The sequence below is a fragment of the Mchenga conophoros genome, linkage group LG3 (genome assembly GCF_057382185.1).
Source record: "Mchenga conophoros isolate Kocher_MC1m ecotype Shallow Benthic linkage group LG3, M_conophoros_male_GT1.1, whole genome shotgun sequence".
Lineage (NCBI taxonomy): Eukaryota > Metazoa > Chordata > Actinopteri > Cichliformes > Cichlidae > Mchenga > Mchenga conophoros.
In genome coordinates this window covers 81,600,007-81,614,888 of record NC_140528.1, presented here as the reverse complement: position 1 = coordinate 81,614,888, position 14,882 = coordinate 81,600,007, and the positions used below count along the sequence as shown (strand labels likewise).

General features: G+C 38.7%; 1 protein-coding gene across 3 annotated transcripts in view; it reads left to right on the top strand.

Annotated features, from left to right (window-relative positions):
• The window catches only part of adam19a (ADAM metallopeptidase domain 19a), a 91,943-nt gene extending 77,947 nt beyond the window's left edge, over positions 1 to 13,996 (top strand). For all 3 annotated transcript variants that reach the window (XM_085267483.1, XM_085267484.1, XM_085267485.1), the window contains 5 exons: positions 2,251 to 2,392; positions 3,735 to 3,834; positions 9,473 to 9,697; positions 10,853 to 11,058; positions 12,173 to 13,996. In XM_085267483.1, the coding sequence (XP_085123609.1) occupies positions 2,251 to 2,392; positions 3,735 to 3,834; positions 9,473 to 9,697; positions 10,853 to 11,058; positions 12,173 to 12,218 (719 nt within the window). In that variant the 3' untranslated portion in view covers positions 12,219 to 13,996. The remainder of the gene's footprint in view (positions 1 to 2,250; positions 2,393 to 3,734; positions 3,835 to 9,472; positions 9,698 to 10,852; positions 11,059 to 12,172) is intronic.
• The last annotated feature ends 886 nt before the right edge of the window (positions 13,997 to 14,882 follow it).

Below are 14,882 nucleotides of genomic sequence, written 5' to 3'. Positions count from 1 at the left end.
TAGACCATGCTTTTCTTTTTTCCACCCAGAAGACCTTTGTTGTTGGGCAGGGGTTCCAGACATGGGTGAAGCTGTGGTATAGCGACACTTGCTGTGTTGTGAAGGTGGGAGGAGGGTTGAGTTGCCCTGTGCCAGTTAGGAGAGAGATTAGGCAGGGTTGCGCTATCTCAGCCAGCTCTATAGCATTGCTATTTAGCCTTTTCTGTGCAGGTTGAGGAACAAGCTGAGGGGTTTCTCTTTGCCAGATCTGCCTCAGAGCCCTCCTGTTATTGTGTCAGCATACGCTGATGATGTTAATGTTTTATATGAAAAAGCTTCTTCAGCCAGGGTTAATTGGGAGAAGAGTGAGGTGTGTTTAGTGGGGCAGTGGAGTTTGGCATGTATTACTAGACTCCCTGGGAATCTTTGATGGGGTTAAAGGGCTATTAAAACTCTTGGGTTTTACTTGGGGAGTGATGACTTTCGCACAGACTCCTGACCCCAGACCTGGGATGTGGCTTTTTGAAGAGCCGCTGTTTTTTAATGACTTTTTTCCAAGTACTGTGTTTTCTACTGCCACTATAAGGAGCAAGTTTGTGGAGACTGGTATTATCAAACTGGGCCATCTCACAAGGATGTCAATGGGAACTCTTGGGTGTGTCACAGGCCTCCAGAGTGCTGGGAAGGATTGTGGAGGAAACTTGGCAATCCCTGTCGGCATTACTGGGAGAGTTTACTGGAAACTGTGTCCTAGCTGATCAATGGGCTGATGACAGCGGATATGTTTTTCTCTCCTTGATGGTCTTTAAGGAGCAGCCTGAGGGGAGCCTACTTCTCTCCCTGAGAACATCAGTGCTAGATAGTTTCAGCTCTTGTGGAAAGAAGCAGCTATATTATAGCTGTGTTACCTGCAGGTGGAGGGTCCATATAAGCCTCCTGTTGAAAAACGGATGGCTGACCTCCAGTGGAGGATTATACATTGAGCAATAGCCACAAACAGACACAGAGCCCACCTGGATCCAAGCACTGGGGAGGGATGTCCTTTCTGTTCACAAAGGGAGACGCTGGAGCACTTAGTGGTTCATACAGTGGAGCACTGTAACAAAAAATAATTTCCCCCAGGGATCAATAAAGTATTCTGATTCTGATTCTGATTCTGATTGTCTGCGGCTAGTGGGTTTATTTTCTTTGTTGCAGGAGTGGGTGGAATCTCTGCAGGAGAAATTCTCTGTACCCTTGTTTGTCTTTGGTCCTAAGTATTCAGTGAAGAAAGGACGGACTCTGGTTCGGATTCATTTTTTGTTTGGTACATCCAAGCTGGCAATATAGAAGACTAGGAAGAACCAGAAGTTAGGTCAGGGTTGGACTGATGCTGTGCATAGTTTAAAGGGATTGTTCAATTTCAACTCAGTTTTATTTATACAGCACCAAATCACAACAAAAGTCGCCTCAAGGCGCTTTATATTGCAAAGTAGATACCCAACAATCATATGACCCCCTATGAGCAAGCACTTTGGCGACAGTGGGAAGGAAAAACTTGCTTTTAACAGGAAGAAACCTCCAGCAGAACCAGGCTCAGGGAGGGGCAGGGCCATCTGCTGCGACTGGTTGGGGTGAGAGAAGGAAAACGGGATAAAAATTGTTGGCATTGCGTCTGACAGTACAGCATGATTTTAACTCTCTGACTAAAGATCTGGACTCCTTTACAACTATGTGGGGGATTGGACAGGTTTTGTGTTCAATAGGAGCAGATGGGACATTTGTCCTTAATTTTTAAGTATGTGTGTGTGAGTTTGGTTGGGGTTAGTAAATGGTTAGTGCATATTGATGTTGCTGATGATGTAGTAGCAACTTTGTGTTAGGTTTGACTTTTTCGTGGTTTTTCTTTTTAATGTGGTGTAAATAAAGTTGTGTTAAAAGTCAAAGTCTCTCTCTCTCCCTTTCTCTTTCTCTGTCATGTCCATTTCTTTTTTCTATTCCTCCTCCTTTTTCTCCTCTTTCACAAGCCTGGGCTTTACCCGCTGCCTGCTACAGCTTAATACTCACTCTGAAAATAAACAAAACATAACTTTATAGTTAACATTGTTTTTGCCTCTGACTCGCTGACAGGCTCAGAATGTTCGATCACTAGAAGTAAACAGAAAATTTTGACATGGATGGCCCTTTTTCCTTGATACTTGCTGATCTAAATTAAAGTGTTTCAATTGCCATATAAATATACTAGTAAACACATTAGTGTGTATGTATATATGTGTTTGTGTATGTCAACAGGTCAGGTGGGGCTGGTGGCTGGACTGTTGTTTGCCTTCTTGGTGGTTTTACCTGCAGTGCTGCTGGTCTTCTACTGCCACAGGATCAAGACGTCTTATTACCATAAGTGGCTTTCCCAAAGAAAAAAGAACACATGCAAGAAGTACTGTCTGTCTTTCACTGTTTGTCTGTTTCTTAACACTACATTTTCTTGATACAACAAAAAGAGGAAAGCCTAGAATTTAAAAAAGTAGCATTTTCATTTTGGGGTCTAGCAAGTAAAACTATATAATATGCACTGATGTATTATGATGCTCAAAACTGAAAAATAATGTACATTTTAGAATGACAGAAAAATGCCTTTTTTCAGGGAACACAAAACGGGTTAACAATTTAAAGCAGTTCTGCAGCAGTGGAGGTTGATTGAGCGTTAAAAGCTGGTACTACTAATTCCTACAGGTGTTCGCAACTTTTCTGGATTACTTCCAACCCCCTCTGTCTGCATAAAAGTAGTGTTGGAACACACTGTGGTTTCTTTCACCATCAAAAGGCACTCAGAAGCAAACTGACAGGAAGAGATCTGCAGACCCAAAACCACAAATGAATCAGAGGACAAGTTTCTGAGAGTTAACAGCTTGCGTAATAGGTTGCTCACAGGAAAACAGCTTCAAGTACACTTTAACAGTGGTCTTCAAGCTGTAGGTTTCACAGGACGAGTTGCGGCAAGAAAGCCATTGCTAAGGCGTCAGAATAAGACAAAGAGGCTTGCCTCAGCCATGAAACACTGCAATTAGACTACTGAAGACCAGAGTATAATGGGCTAATGAATCAAAATTTGTAGTCTTCGATTCATCATACAGGATCTTTGTACACCGTCGAGTAGGGTGATTCCACAGTGTGTGGCATCAACTGTCAAACATGGAGGAGGAAGTGTGATGGTCTGGGCTGTTTTGCTGCTCCAGGGTCAATGACTTGTACAGAATGAGAGGCAAAATGGTGCCAGTAAACCATTTTAATATGATTTGTTGATTGGTTCGCCTCTGTCTTTGTAACAGACCATAGTGCTGCCCCCTCCATTGGCGTACTTATCAATCGCTAATGTCTCACTTGTAAGCTGAAGGTTGTCAGTGTGATACAGCATGGGGCATTTTTAAGAATGAGGTTTTTTTTCTCTCTTTTTGTTTCTCAGTACAAACAGTAAAGGTATCACAAACACAAACACAAACAGAAATTCCATAGACTGGTTAGAACAAATTATTTCTAAGATGGTAGCTTAGTCAAAGAACCATCTCACTCAGTTAGACTTGTCTAATCACTGGATGGAAGCATTTGTTTAATTTCATTTCCACTAACATCAGCTGGATAAGAAGCTTCATGTTCCGTTCTAGTTTTCTTATCTCTCAATTTGGGCCATAAAACCAGAATGTCAGAATGAGCGAAGTGATGAAGCTGTACATCTTCCATGCAACAGGCTCTTGTTTATTTTTTTGTCTTTCTGTGCTCAGGATGGAGGGATCAGCAGATAAGCGAAAGAATGGCCATCTTAATCCTGCCTTTCACCTAAAAGTTGTAGGACCAATCAACACAGTTAATGGCCACAAGGGGGTGAGTGATATGTGTGTTTCTAGTGTGTTACAAAATAAAGCAAAAGAAAGGGAAGGAGGAAATGGGAGTAGGGTGATGACTGTTTTTCTGTGAATGAATAACTGAGTGTCCATGAGGTTAACCTTCATATTGAATTAAATATTCAGTTTGTCAAATTATTGTTTAAGCATCCTATGTCTTAATATCAGCCTGAAGTTAACATTTTAATATCTGACTTATAAGATACAAAATGCACACATGTACTGCACACATAACAAATTGGTATCTCAGAGTTTTTACCCCTCAGCCATAAATGGCCGATGGAGTTTTGGCATCACCCTGTCAGGTTGGTGGATGAACAGGCGGCATGAACACCCAAGTTTGTGAATGTGGTAACTTGAGAATGAGGTGGTATAAGAGTTTCAAATAGGAAAGTGGAGAAGGAGACTCCCTTACTGATACAGAGTGAGTAGAAGATTGATGATGAAAGCTTCCACTGCATGGATTTCATTTTTTTATGTTTTATGTTGCTTTTATCTAGCTTTAATTTCTCTTAGGAAATACTAACACAAAAATGTATACAAAAAAATACTTTAAAATGGTGAAATGATAAAATTACATGAGAGATGTGAAGAAGAACGTCAAAGGTGAGTAGATAAAGAGGACAGTGGCATTATTCATCACCGAAAGAGATGGAGCTACAAAGAACATTTCAAAAAGGACTGCTTTAATGAAAAAGAAGCAAGAAAATAAAAATGAAAATAATTATTTTTCAAACGTGTGTTTGGTTTGTTACTAAAATGACTACATTTTTTTTTAATGTTGCAAACTTTTCAATTTCTTTCCAATAATACCAGTAGTGACTAAAAACAAAAGGAGTTTTTACCTCTGAAAGGCTAAAAACATTAGCATGGAGTGTATAAATTAAACCAAAGAGTCATAAGCCAAATATCAATTACATATAGGGCACCAGTGAGTGCATAAAACAATATATAAATAAAAATAATATGCAAAAAAAAGCAGCTAGTAAATTATAAGATTAAAAAACCTCCTGAATCATGGGACAAATTTTGCAGCAGAATGGTAGATATCATTTAGTGATCCAAATTTTAATTTAAGATTATTGGATTTATGTTTCCAGAGTGTTTCTAGGACTACGAATTAACAAGTGGCAGTAGACAGAAATAAAAATATCAATTGAGAATATAAGTCTAAGATTTTGAGAAAAAAAGTTCAACTTTGGTTTTTCTGTGCTTTGCTATTCAGGGCACATCAAAGTACAGACAATGTTAATACAATCAAAATCGCCAAATAAAACTATTTTTGGCTTGTTTTCCCAATAATACATAGAATTAATATTACCTGAGAAAGAAGAAGGTACAGATGCGTGTACTTTCATGGAGAAGTTTATAGCGGACATTTTTAAACCCCCCCCCGTCCTTGAGAGAGCACAAAGGATAACCACAAGTCAAAGTTCTATTGCAAACCGATCGAGAACTTTCATAATTAAGTGCTTAAGTTACAGAGATCGTGGAAGGCAGAGAAAATGTTGACATGTGAAAATATGCGTCCTATAAGCTTAGTCAATACAGATAATAAAATTCTCTGTAAAATTCTCTCCAAAAGATTAGAAAATGTTTTTCCAGTTATTATAGGAGATGATCAAAATGGATTTGTTAAATATAAGCAGGGTTTTCATAATGTAAGACGAGTCCTCAACATTCTTCATAATCAAAGTGAACAGGAAGATACAGCCATTCCCTCGCTCAAAGCGGAGAAGGATTTTGATCGAATCGAACAGCCATATCTCTTTGATGTCATTGTTAGATTTGGGTTTGGTAAATCATTTTTGCATTGGATCAAACTACTGCACTGTCATTCTGTTCCTCAGGTTATGACTAATGAGATAATTTCGGAACCATTTGAGATTAAAAGAGGGTGTCTGCAGGGTTCACCATTATCTCCACTTTTATTCCTTTTAGCTATTGAACCTTTGGGAATAGGTGTTAGAACCAGTGGACAAATACAAGGTGTTACGATTGGTAGAAAGGAGCATAGAATCGCTTTATTTGATGATGATGTCATATTATTTTTAAAGCAACTAAAATTTTCTGTGCCTGCAGTAAAGGATTTAATAGACCGGTTTGGGGCCTTCTCAGGGTAGAAAATAAATGTAACAAAATCATCATTAATGGTACTTAAACAAGAATATAGTCAAAACGTAAGTCAGACTATAACTGGCTTTACTGTTAATTCTGAATTCACTTATCTAGGCATTAAAATAGTTCCTTCACTAAAAGATGTGGCCCTACTTAACTATAATACAATTCTACAGAAAGTTTCCAACTATCTGGAGCGTTGTATAAGTTTACCATTATCTATTATTGGAAGGATAAGTGTTCTTAAAATGAATGTATTACCTAAACCAGGTGTCGGCAACCTGCGGCTCTTTAGTCCTTATACTGCGGCTCCGCGTGGTTTGGGAAAATAAGTTAGAAGTATTTAGCTGAAGTGTATTTTCTTTATGTTAGTTCTTTTTAACTTGTAGTTCTAAATTGGAAGATTATTGTGATATTGAAATATAAACATAAAATTATATTCTATTATTTTTTCATAGCTCAAAATTAGTCACACTCACGGAAGCCGGTATACCCGCAGAAACGCCGTGCATTTATCGAGACTTTCAACCACAGAGAGGCCAATTATGGATCTTCGGATCCACATTATGTCAGCAGCTGTTCTCCACCGTGAACTATGTTAAAGACAAACACCGTTCACGCCTGACAGATGACAGCTTACAGTCCTGCGTAAACTGACTTCGTACATTTGCAGACGCTGTCTGCAGAGGATCAGGAGCAGAAGTCCCATTGTAAACATATCACAGCAGACCCGACGATGTTTGCATGAACACGCTTTTCAGCATCTCTATACTGACCACTTTTCACACACGGTTGCTGTACGCATGCAGCCGGCTGTAGCTTTTCAGCTCACAGCTGACATACACCACCAACAACACAACAGCACAGATAGCGCAGACGTAAAGGCAGCAAGGCGTGATTGCCGTTGTGTCGCTCAGGTGCGTCCGCCTCCCCTGCAGCGGCGCCGCAGACCACGCCCCGCCGCACACATTAACCAGGGAAAATACATATTTAGGCAGAATTTTGCAAATATCTATTTTTCATTTTTTAGCAGCATAGTGTCTTTTTTTTCCAATTATTTTTTAAAAGTCAGCTCAAGGCTCCAACAGCCCAAAGGCAATATAAGGGTGGCGGCTCACAACAGTTTTTGTTTGCTACACGGATCATTTTAGTTCAGCTGGGTGTCTTTTTTCTTTTGTTATATTTCTTTAAGAGTTCAAAATGTGTTAATTACATAAATAAAATGTAATTTTCTCTGTAGCACTTCATGGATTTCATAAGCAGCACACCTTAGTTGTTCACACAAAGCATAAAGGTAAAAAACAATATATAAAGTGTTATCTTCATTTTAGATGTTAAAAAGTATTTGCGGCTCCCAGTGTTTTCTTTTGCATGGAAACTGGGTGTAAAAGGTTGCAGACCCCTGACCTAAACTCTTGTATATGTTTCAGACTGAATTGTTTACCAAAGTAGCATGATTAATCAGAGAGTTTATTTGGAACAAGAAGCGTCCCCGCATTCGCTTGTCTTTGTTGTATCTTCCCTTCGATACAGGGGGGTTGAAATGCCCCAATTTTTACTGGTACTATCTGGCTATTCAACTAAGGACAATAATGTGTTATTTTTCATCCCAAAATATCCCTTCTTGGGTGGGGATGGAAGCAAATTCTCTTAAAATTCCATTAAACTTGTACTTATACTCTGCACAGCCAAAACAATTAAAGAAAGAAACAAATAATCCTATAGTCTGAAATATGATTGAAGTTTGATTTACAATAAAAGAAATGGTGAATATTAAGAACAATCTCTCTCAGTTTAGTCCTATTTGGGGAAATGCTTTATTTGTACCAGGAAAATGATCTTTTCTGTGATGGAATAATGGTTTCATTTGAGGATTTAGTCTCAAAATTTCAAATTCCAACAAAACATTTCTTTAAGTATTTACAGATTAGAAGCTTCATTTCTTCCATGCATGTTCCCCAGTTAACTAATTTAGAGGCGTTAATGGTGAAAAAATGTTGTAACAAAGACTTAATTTCAACATTTTATAACTGGATTGTCTCTGCCTCTCCAGAAACATCAGCTTCTCAGTTAGAAATGATCTAAATATTAATATTTCTGAGGAGACATGAAGTCAATTTGCTTAAAATCACAAAATCGGTTAATAGTAACCTAAAGCTATTACAAAACAACTGGATCATGCAGACATATGTAACACTGGTGAAATTGAATAAATATAACAACAAAATTCCAAATACATGCTTTCCACTGTATATGGGAATGCAGAATTGTCCGCGCATTTTGGCAGGAAGTGATAACCAAAATAAACCAAATTTTAACTACAAAGAATGCTTTAGATGCAGAAATGTTGCTACTACATATGTATCCTAAAAATCTTAAACTAAGAGCCCATCAAATTAAGTTTATGGATTATTGTACATTACAGGCAAAACGTATAATTGCATTAAACTGGAAAAAATCAGATCCTCCTGCTATTGGTGCTTGGATAAATTCTTTGGCACAATGTATGGCAATTGAAAGGATAACATATTTTCTTAAATACAAGTTAACATATTTTGATGATATTTGGAAGCCATTTAAAAACTTTATAAAAGAAGCAAATATCAGACAACTCCTGCAGGAGTGTCGATGAGGTGAAAATTGTTTTGTTTGTGCTAGCTATTTCTATTTTGTTTTTTGTTTTTTTTCCTTCTTTTTGTTTCCTTCAATTGTATAAATGCCACATATTGTACTAATGTATGTATACTTCATGTGTTTTTATTTGATGTAGGTTTGGGAGAGAGCAGGGATGGGAGGTGAGGGGGTAAAAGTGTTCTTACTACTGCGGCATATTACTGTGAAAACAAATCTTTGTATGCTGTTGCAAAACCAATAAAAATATTGTAAAAAAAAAAAGAAAAAAAGAATTAATATTACCATTATCATGAAAGTCATGAATTTAATCTGCACGCTTTACTTGATGATATCTCATTATGTAGCAAATGCCTCTGACAGAAACATGTCCAGGGGCCCATTGGTACACACATACAAGCTCATTCTCTAACCTCTGCTGGCTTTGAAATGGAATTTACATCGATCACTTATCATCATCAAACAAGCAAAAACGTCTCTGTGTTGACTTATTTTGCATAAAAGTGTTTTCACAGATCCTAGTTAATCTCTTAATAGTTTTATTTATAACTGTAGGTCTAAAGAAAAAGCAAAGAACCAAAAAATGTCATGAATTAATGTGAAGTCTATTATCTCACTGTTGTTTTATGAATAAGATTCTCCTATTGGTAAAGTATGCATTCTTTCTCTTCATGACCAAAGTAGGAAATGAATGCCCATATGAGTTCTTCTCTCTGTGAAATGATTTGAAGCTGTTTTTCTGTTAGGTTTGTTAACATTTGTTAACATAAATGCCTTGAAGTGACTGTTGTTGTGATTTGGTGCTATATATATATATATATATATATATATATATATATGGGATTTAACTGAATTTCTTGTAATTGTAGATTTCTCACACCAGCAAAGAGGTCCCATCTCTTAGACCAGGCCCAAATGGCACCCACCCAGTCAACATAGTGCGACCTCTGAGACCTGCCTCATTTGCCAAGGGTGGTCCACGGACTCTTCCAACTGGCAAGCATCCAGTAGCACCACCCAAATCCCCATCAACACCTCAGAGACTGAGCCCGCCACAGAAACCTCTACCCCTTACTCCAGCACGATCTCCCCTGGTAAGGCCCTTTATAGAGTGTAAGGAAAAAGTCAGGGCATATAAACTCAAAATAGTCTACAGAGGACAAGCAAAAATGCAAAATTACCTAGACAAGGGAAGGTATCCTAGACAGATGCCCAAATCACCTCAATTGCCTCCTTTGATATGGAGGAGCAGCAGCTGTTTTCTGTAACCTTCTCAAATGACTGAATTCTTCACCCTCTCTCTAAGGGAGTGTCTAATCAACCTTTGGAGAGAGCTAATTTCTGCCGCATGTATCTGCAATCTCAATAAAAACTCCGGCAATGGAAGGAGCGGTGGGCTCTGTGCTTCATGACTGGTGTATTAACAGTAAAATTGTAGACCCTTACTGCTCACTGGACTTAAACGCTTTGTCTATTCAGTACAGGCCCTTTTCTCGACCTCGGAAGCTAACAGTAGCAATAATTACCATTGTTTAGCAGAGAGAGCACCCAGAGGGCATCCATGTTGTTGCTTGCGACTTTAATATGTTTGAAATCTGATAATACCTCCCACCCACTCCACGACGCGCCGGCTAGTCACAGGAGCACATTCAGTGGGACACTGAGATTCCAAAAAAGCACCACTGAACGAAACAGGAAATCATTACATCGTTACACCCTTTATTGCACACGCTCTTTTCTGCTCAGTAATATTCTTGTAAACATTCTTGAATATTTATTTATAATCACCTCCGTCAATTCTTGATTCCTTATTATTGAGTGATTTGTATATGTTGTGCTATTTCTTAAATTTGTAAAGCTGTAACATATTGTATTATATTGTTAAATAGTTTAGTCTGTTACTGTTTTACTATATTGAAGCAACTGTAACCCACATAAAGTAAAAATTCCCCTCTCGCTCCTGCGGGCGGTCTGTCCTTCAAGCTTGGGTCCTCTACCTGAGGCCTGGGAGCTCGATGGTCATACATATGTATGTATATGAGAGAGAGAAGATCTTAGTGCTGTTTTAAGTGCAAGAGCTAATAGTGCTGCATTAAAGCATATTAGAAGAACAAAAATATACTTTATATAATGTTTACCTTTAGTCAGTAATTTTTTTGATTTATAAGTGGATATAAGCTACCAACCTCCAAAAACATTTTGCATGTCACTGTTCAGTAATGTACATAAAGCTAATATCTTTCTTTTAGTTGGTGTCTGAGCTGCAGCCCACACCCAAATTCCCTCCTCAGAGGCCTCTCCCCTTGAGCCCTACCAGAGCAGTCTCCCCCCAAGTGAGTCCAGTCCCGACCTCACTCTCCAAAGCCCCTCCAGGCCTACTGGTCATGATGCCCTCAGCAGCAGGACCGAAACCTGTGGGCAAAGTCTCTGCCATCCCACCTTTGAGAGCTATCAGGTGGGTTAACACAATGATTCTGCAGAGTCACGTACAGTGGGGAAAATAATTATTTGTTCATTTCTGTATATACAGGCCACTTATAAGTGAGCAAACTTACAATCAGTGGCTCAGTCTCTAATTTGTATCCAGTTTTATTTTATTGGAAAGACTGAATGTCAAAAAAAGTCTCTCTCTCGATTCAGAGATGGTCTTTCCCTTTTCACGTAAATGGCCGCTTAACAGCATACACTTAGTTTTACACTTGCGTACACTTGTTAAGTGCAGGAGGATTGCCAGGATTTATACATCGGGGAAACCAAACAACCTCTGGGTAAAACACAGAAGAGCCACCTCGTCAGGCCAGGACTCTGCAGTCTATTTACACCTACAGGCCAGTGGACACTCTTTCAATGATGAGTATGTAACATCCTGGACAGGGAGGAACGCTGGTTTGAGGGCGGAGTCAAGGAGGGCATTTACGTGAAAAGGGAAAGACCATCTCTGAATCCAGGAGGGGGCCTAAGGGTACATCTGTCACCATCTTACATGCTGTGATGGCAGCCATTCCCCAACTCTCTGTAAATGGTACTCATGGCCATTGATCAGTGGGTTTTGGTCAGTGGCTGTTGATCAATGGTCATGAGAATCTGCATGATTAAGATTAAGGAACTGACCTCCCAGCCCATTGTCCCTTCAGTGAGCTGGTTTCAGTCATTATGCAAATGTACTGTTTATAAGGTTTGGGGAAACCTGCAGTCAGCTGAGACTGAAGAAGTCACTTGGATGATGACAAAACGTTTCTCCCACAAAACGCTACGTCCAGATGAACAGAATCAACTTTTGGAGATTTACTTTCCTGGATGATTGAGAATGGATCAAGTAGAAGATAAAGAAATCTTAAATAGAAATGTGACTGCTGACATGTATTTGGGTGTGGGTGGGGTGGTATTACAAATGGGATAAAGTGGCAGGATTGAGCAGCAGTGCAGACTGAGCAGTACACGATTTTAGAGTGGCAGTTAGTACAGTAATGCACGGAGTAAAGGTTTTTATTTTTATTTAAATACTAATAAAAATTAATTTAAAGATCATCAGTTATACCACAATCTTTGTTTTTCTCTGCTCTTTTCAGACCGGTTCCAGGCACCAAATTAAACACAGCTTCACATCCAGCATGAAAATGATCTTCTTCTGGCCTCTCCTCTCTGTTTTGAGGTGGCAGTAGCTGACAGCCTATTTGCACTAAAGAGACTTTGGCTGTTGAACCACAGAGATCTCACAGAAGTTAGAGGAGAACAAAACACAAAACTGAAAATGGAGAGACAGAGGAGCAAACTAACTTAACCACAATGATTAAGTGGTCAAGTGGTTGTGCAAATAGGCCTTGCAGACTAACACAAGTGTAATTGTTGGGGGATGGTCAAATTTACCCAGTTAATTTTTAGGGTTTTGTTTTGTTTTTGCTAATGTCCGTCTATAAAAATGCATTTTGTACTGACTTATGTTTTGTTTACAGTTTGTTTCGTGTCACGTGGTATGATTTATTATATCCACCAAAGAGATCTCGTCATTCCTGAGTAGGGATGGGTACCGGTATCACATAAACGGTAATAACCAGACCGAAAAGCAGCGCACATTTCGGTGCTTTATTTCGGTGCTTTCTTTTCCTGAGATGTCATACACTTTAGATTCTAGCCAATCATTTTACGTTTCCGAGGATAGTAGGCGAGCCCAGGTACGTATGTTCTTTTAGAGCAGAGCTACAGATTAAAAACGCCCAAGGCGAAGCGGTCAAAGTCTGGCTGTACTTCACAGCAAAAGATGCAAACTCAGCAGCCTGCAACAAGTGCTTTAAGGTGATACTGTGCAAAGGAGGTAACACCTCGAATCTGATGAAACACCTGGCAACGCATAGCGTTTTTTTAAAAGCAGAGAAATGCACCGTATTTGATAGCTTGCTGCAAGACCTCACACCGTGCACATCTACTGCGGGTGTGGTGTCTGTTATCAGTCCCGGAGTTAGCAACATCCCCCAAGAACCCGAAGAGTAGAGTCCTGGCCCCTAGCCCTGCCAGTGTAGCAGAAATGATGAGGATGATGATGCAGCAGCAGCCGTTCTTCTCTGCGTGAGTAGCTTATTGTTGTTCGTGTGTAATTTACGTTGAGTAGGCTAACCACGTTATTACATTAATGCATGTAAGGTGAACTAGCAAACACCGTCGTAGTTACATGAGGCTGTCTTCTTGTTTGATGGCAGATACTCCCTTCACCCTGGCCAAAAAGGCTAAAATGACCAAAGAAAAAGTGGAAAACAGTTAAACATGAAAGGTTTTTGGACAAAGTTGGTGTTTTTTTCCCCCCCATTGATTAAGCACTGCTTCCAGCCAAGAGTGATACCATAAATCCCCTATAGCTGCAGAAAAGGCTAACATTGTTATCTTTTTACAAAAAAACAGCTGAACATGAGAAGTTTGTGTTCTTCATTCTTTAAGCACCGGTTTGAGCAACGTTTAAGCACCGGCACCGTTTCAAAACTATCAGTTTGGTACTGGTATTGGATAAAACCTAAACGATACCCATCCCTATTCCTGAGGTGTCCTGAAAGCTTGAAAATAAGTTGAAAAATAGTTTACTATGAGTCACCTCATCTATACTTCTAGGTTTTCTAATTTATTCTATCATAAGAGCAATGTTTGAGGTCTAAATTCAGAAATACTGGCACATGAGTTGATAGAAAAGCTAATGACACAGCAGCTTTTTATCAACACTGTTTACATGCTGGAGGGGTAGATGAGGCCTGCAGGACACACATGGGTGGTTTTTCTTGATTTAAATTTGTTTTCCTATCATAAAATTACATAAAATATTTTTTACAAAACTATCAAGGTTTATTTTTCTCCTTTTTTTTTTTAACTTTCATGAATCTAAAATAAAGATTTTGTGGAAATATTACAAAGGATTTTTCTCTCTTTTGTCTGCTTGTAAGATCTGTTTCACGAATTCCCATGGCCCTCAAACTTATGCAGAGACAAAATCTACTTCTGTTTCAGCCTAATCCAAATATAGTGTAGATGGCTTTTATACTACCCCTATCTGTATATAATCTGCTCCTATTGCACTTACTTCTCTTGCACTTCTGATTAGATGCAAATTGTATTTCGTTACCCTGTATTTATACATGTGTAATGACAATAAAGTTGAATCCTAATCCTAAAGATCAGAGCTTAGTAAACAGGAAAGTTGGTTGTTTTCCTATTGTGGTAGACTGTTAACACTGAGGTCTTTTGTCACATCCTGAGATGTGTAACCATGCCAAAGTTCAACAAAAGAAAATACAATGTAGTGTTTCTCATGTTTACACATTTCCCATTGGATCAGGTAATTATTATAAACTGCTGATGGCAGTCAGGTGTCATTTAGGCTTAGCAGCAGAAGAGGACATAGCAAGATGACATATTTATAACCACTGCTGTCAAAGCTTTATTTCAGGAAAAGTTAATAGAATCCCATTGAAAAAGTGTATGAATACAGAGTTTTATATCTTAGGGTAAGGTCTTTGGCTAGTCCATTGAGCTCCAGTCTTTTGAGAAGTATTAGTAGTAGGGTCTACTTAAAAAGAAAATGGATAGAAAAATATCAAGGACAGGATTATGAAGATGTCAGCGTTTGAGTTGAAGAGCATCATAGGCATAGCAACACAGAATGTTAGAATAGTGATGAAGAAAAGATGTGGGTTTGAATCTCAGGTTACTATGAATAAAAATTAAAATCAATCAAAAATTTCAAAGTTAAATCAAAAGTAATTTATATTATTTCAGACTTTCTTTCAAATCAAGTTCAGA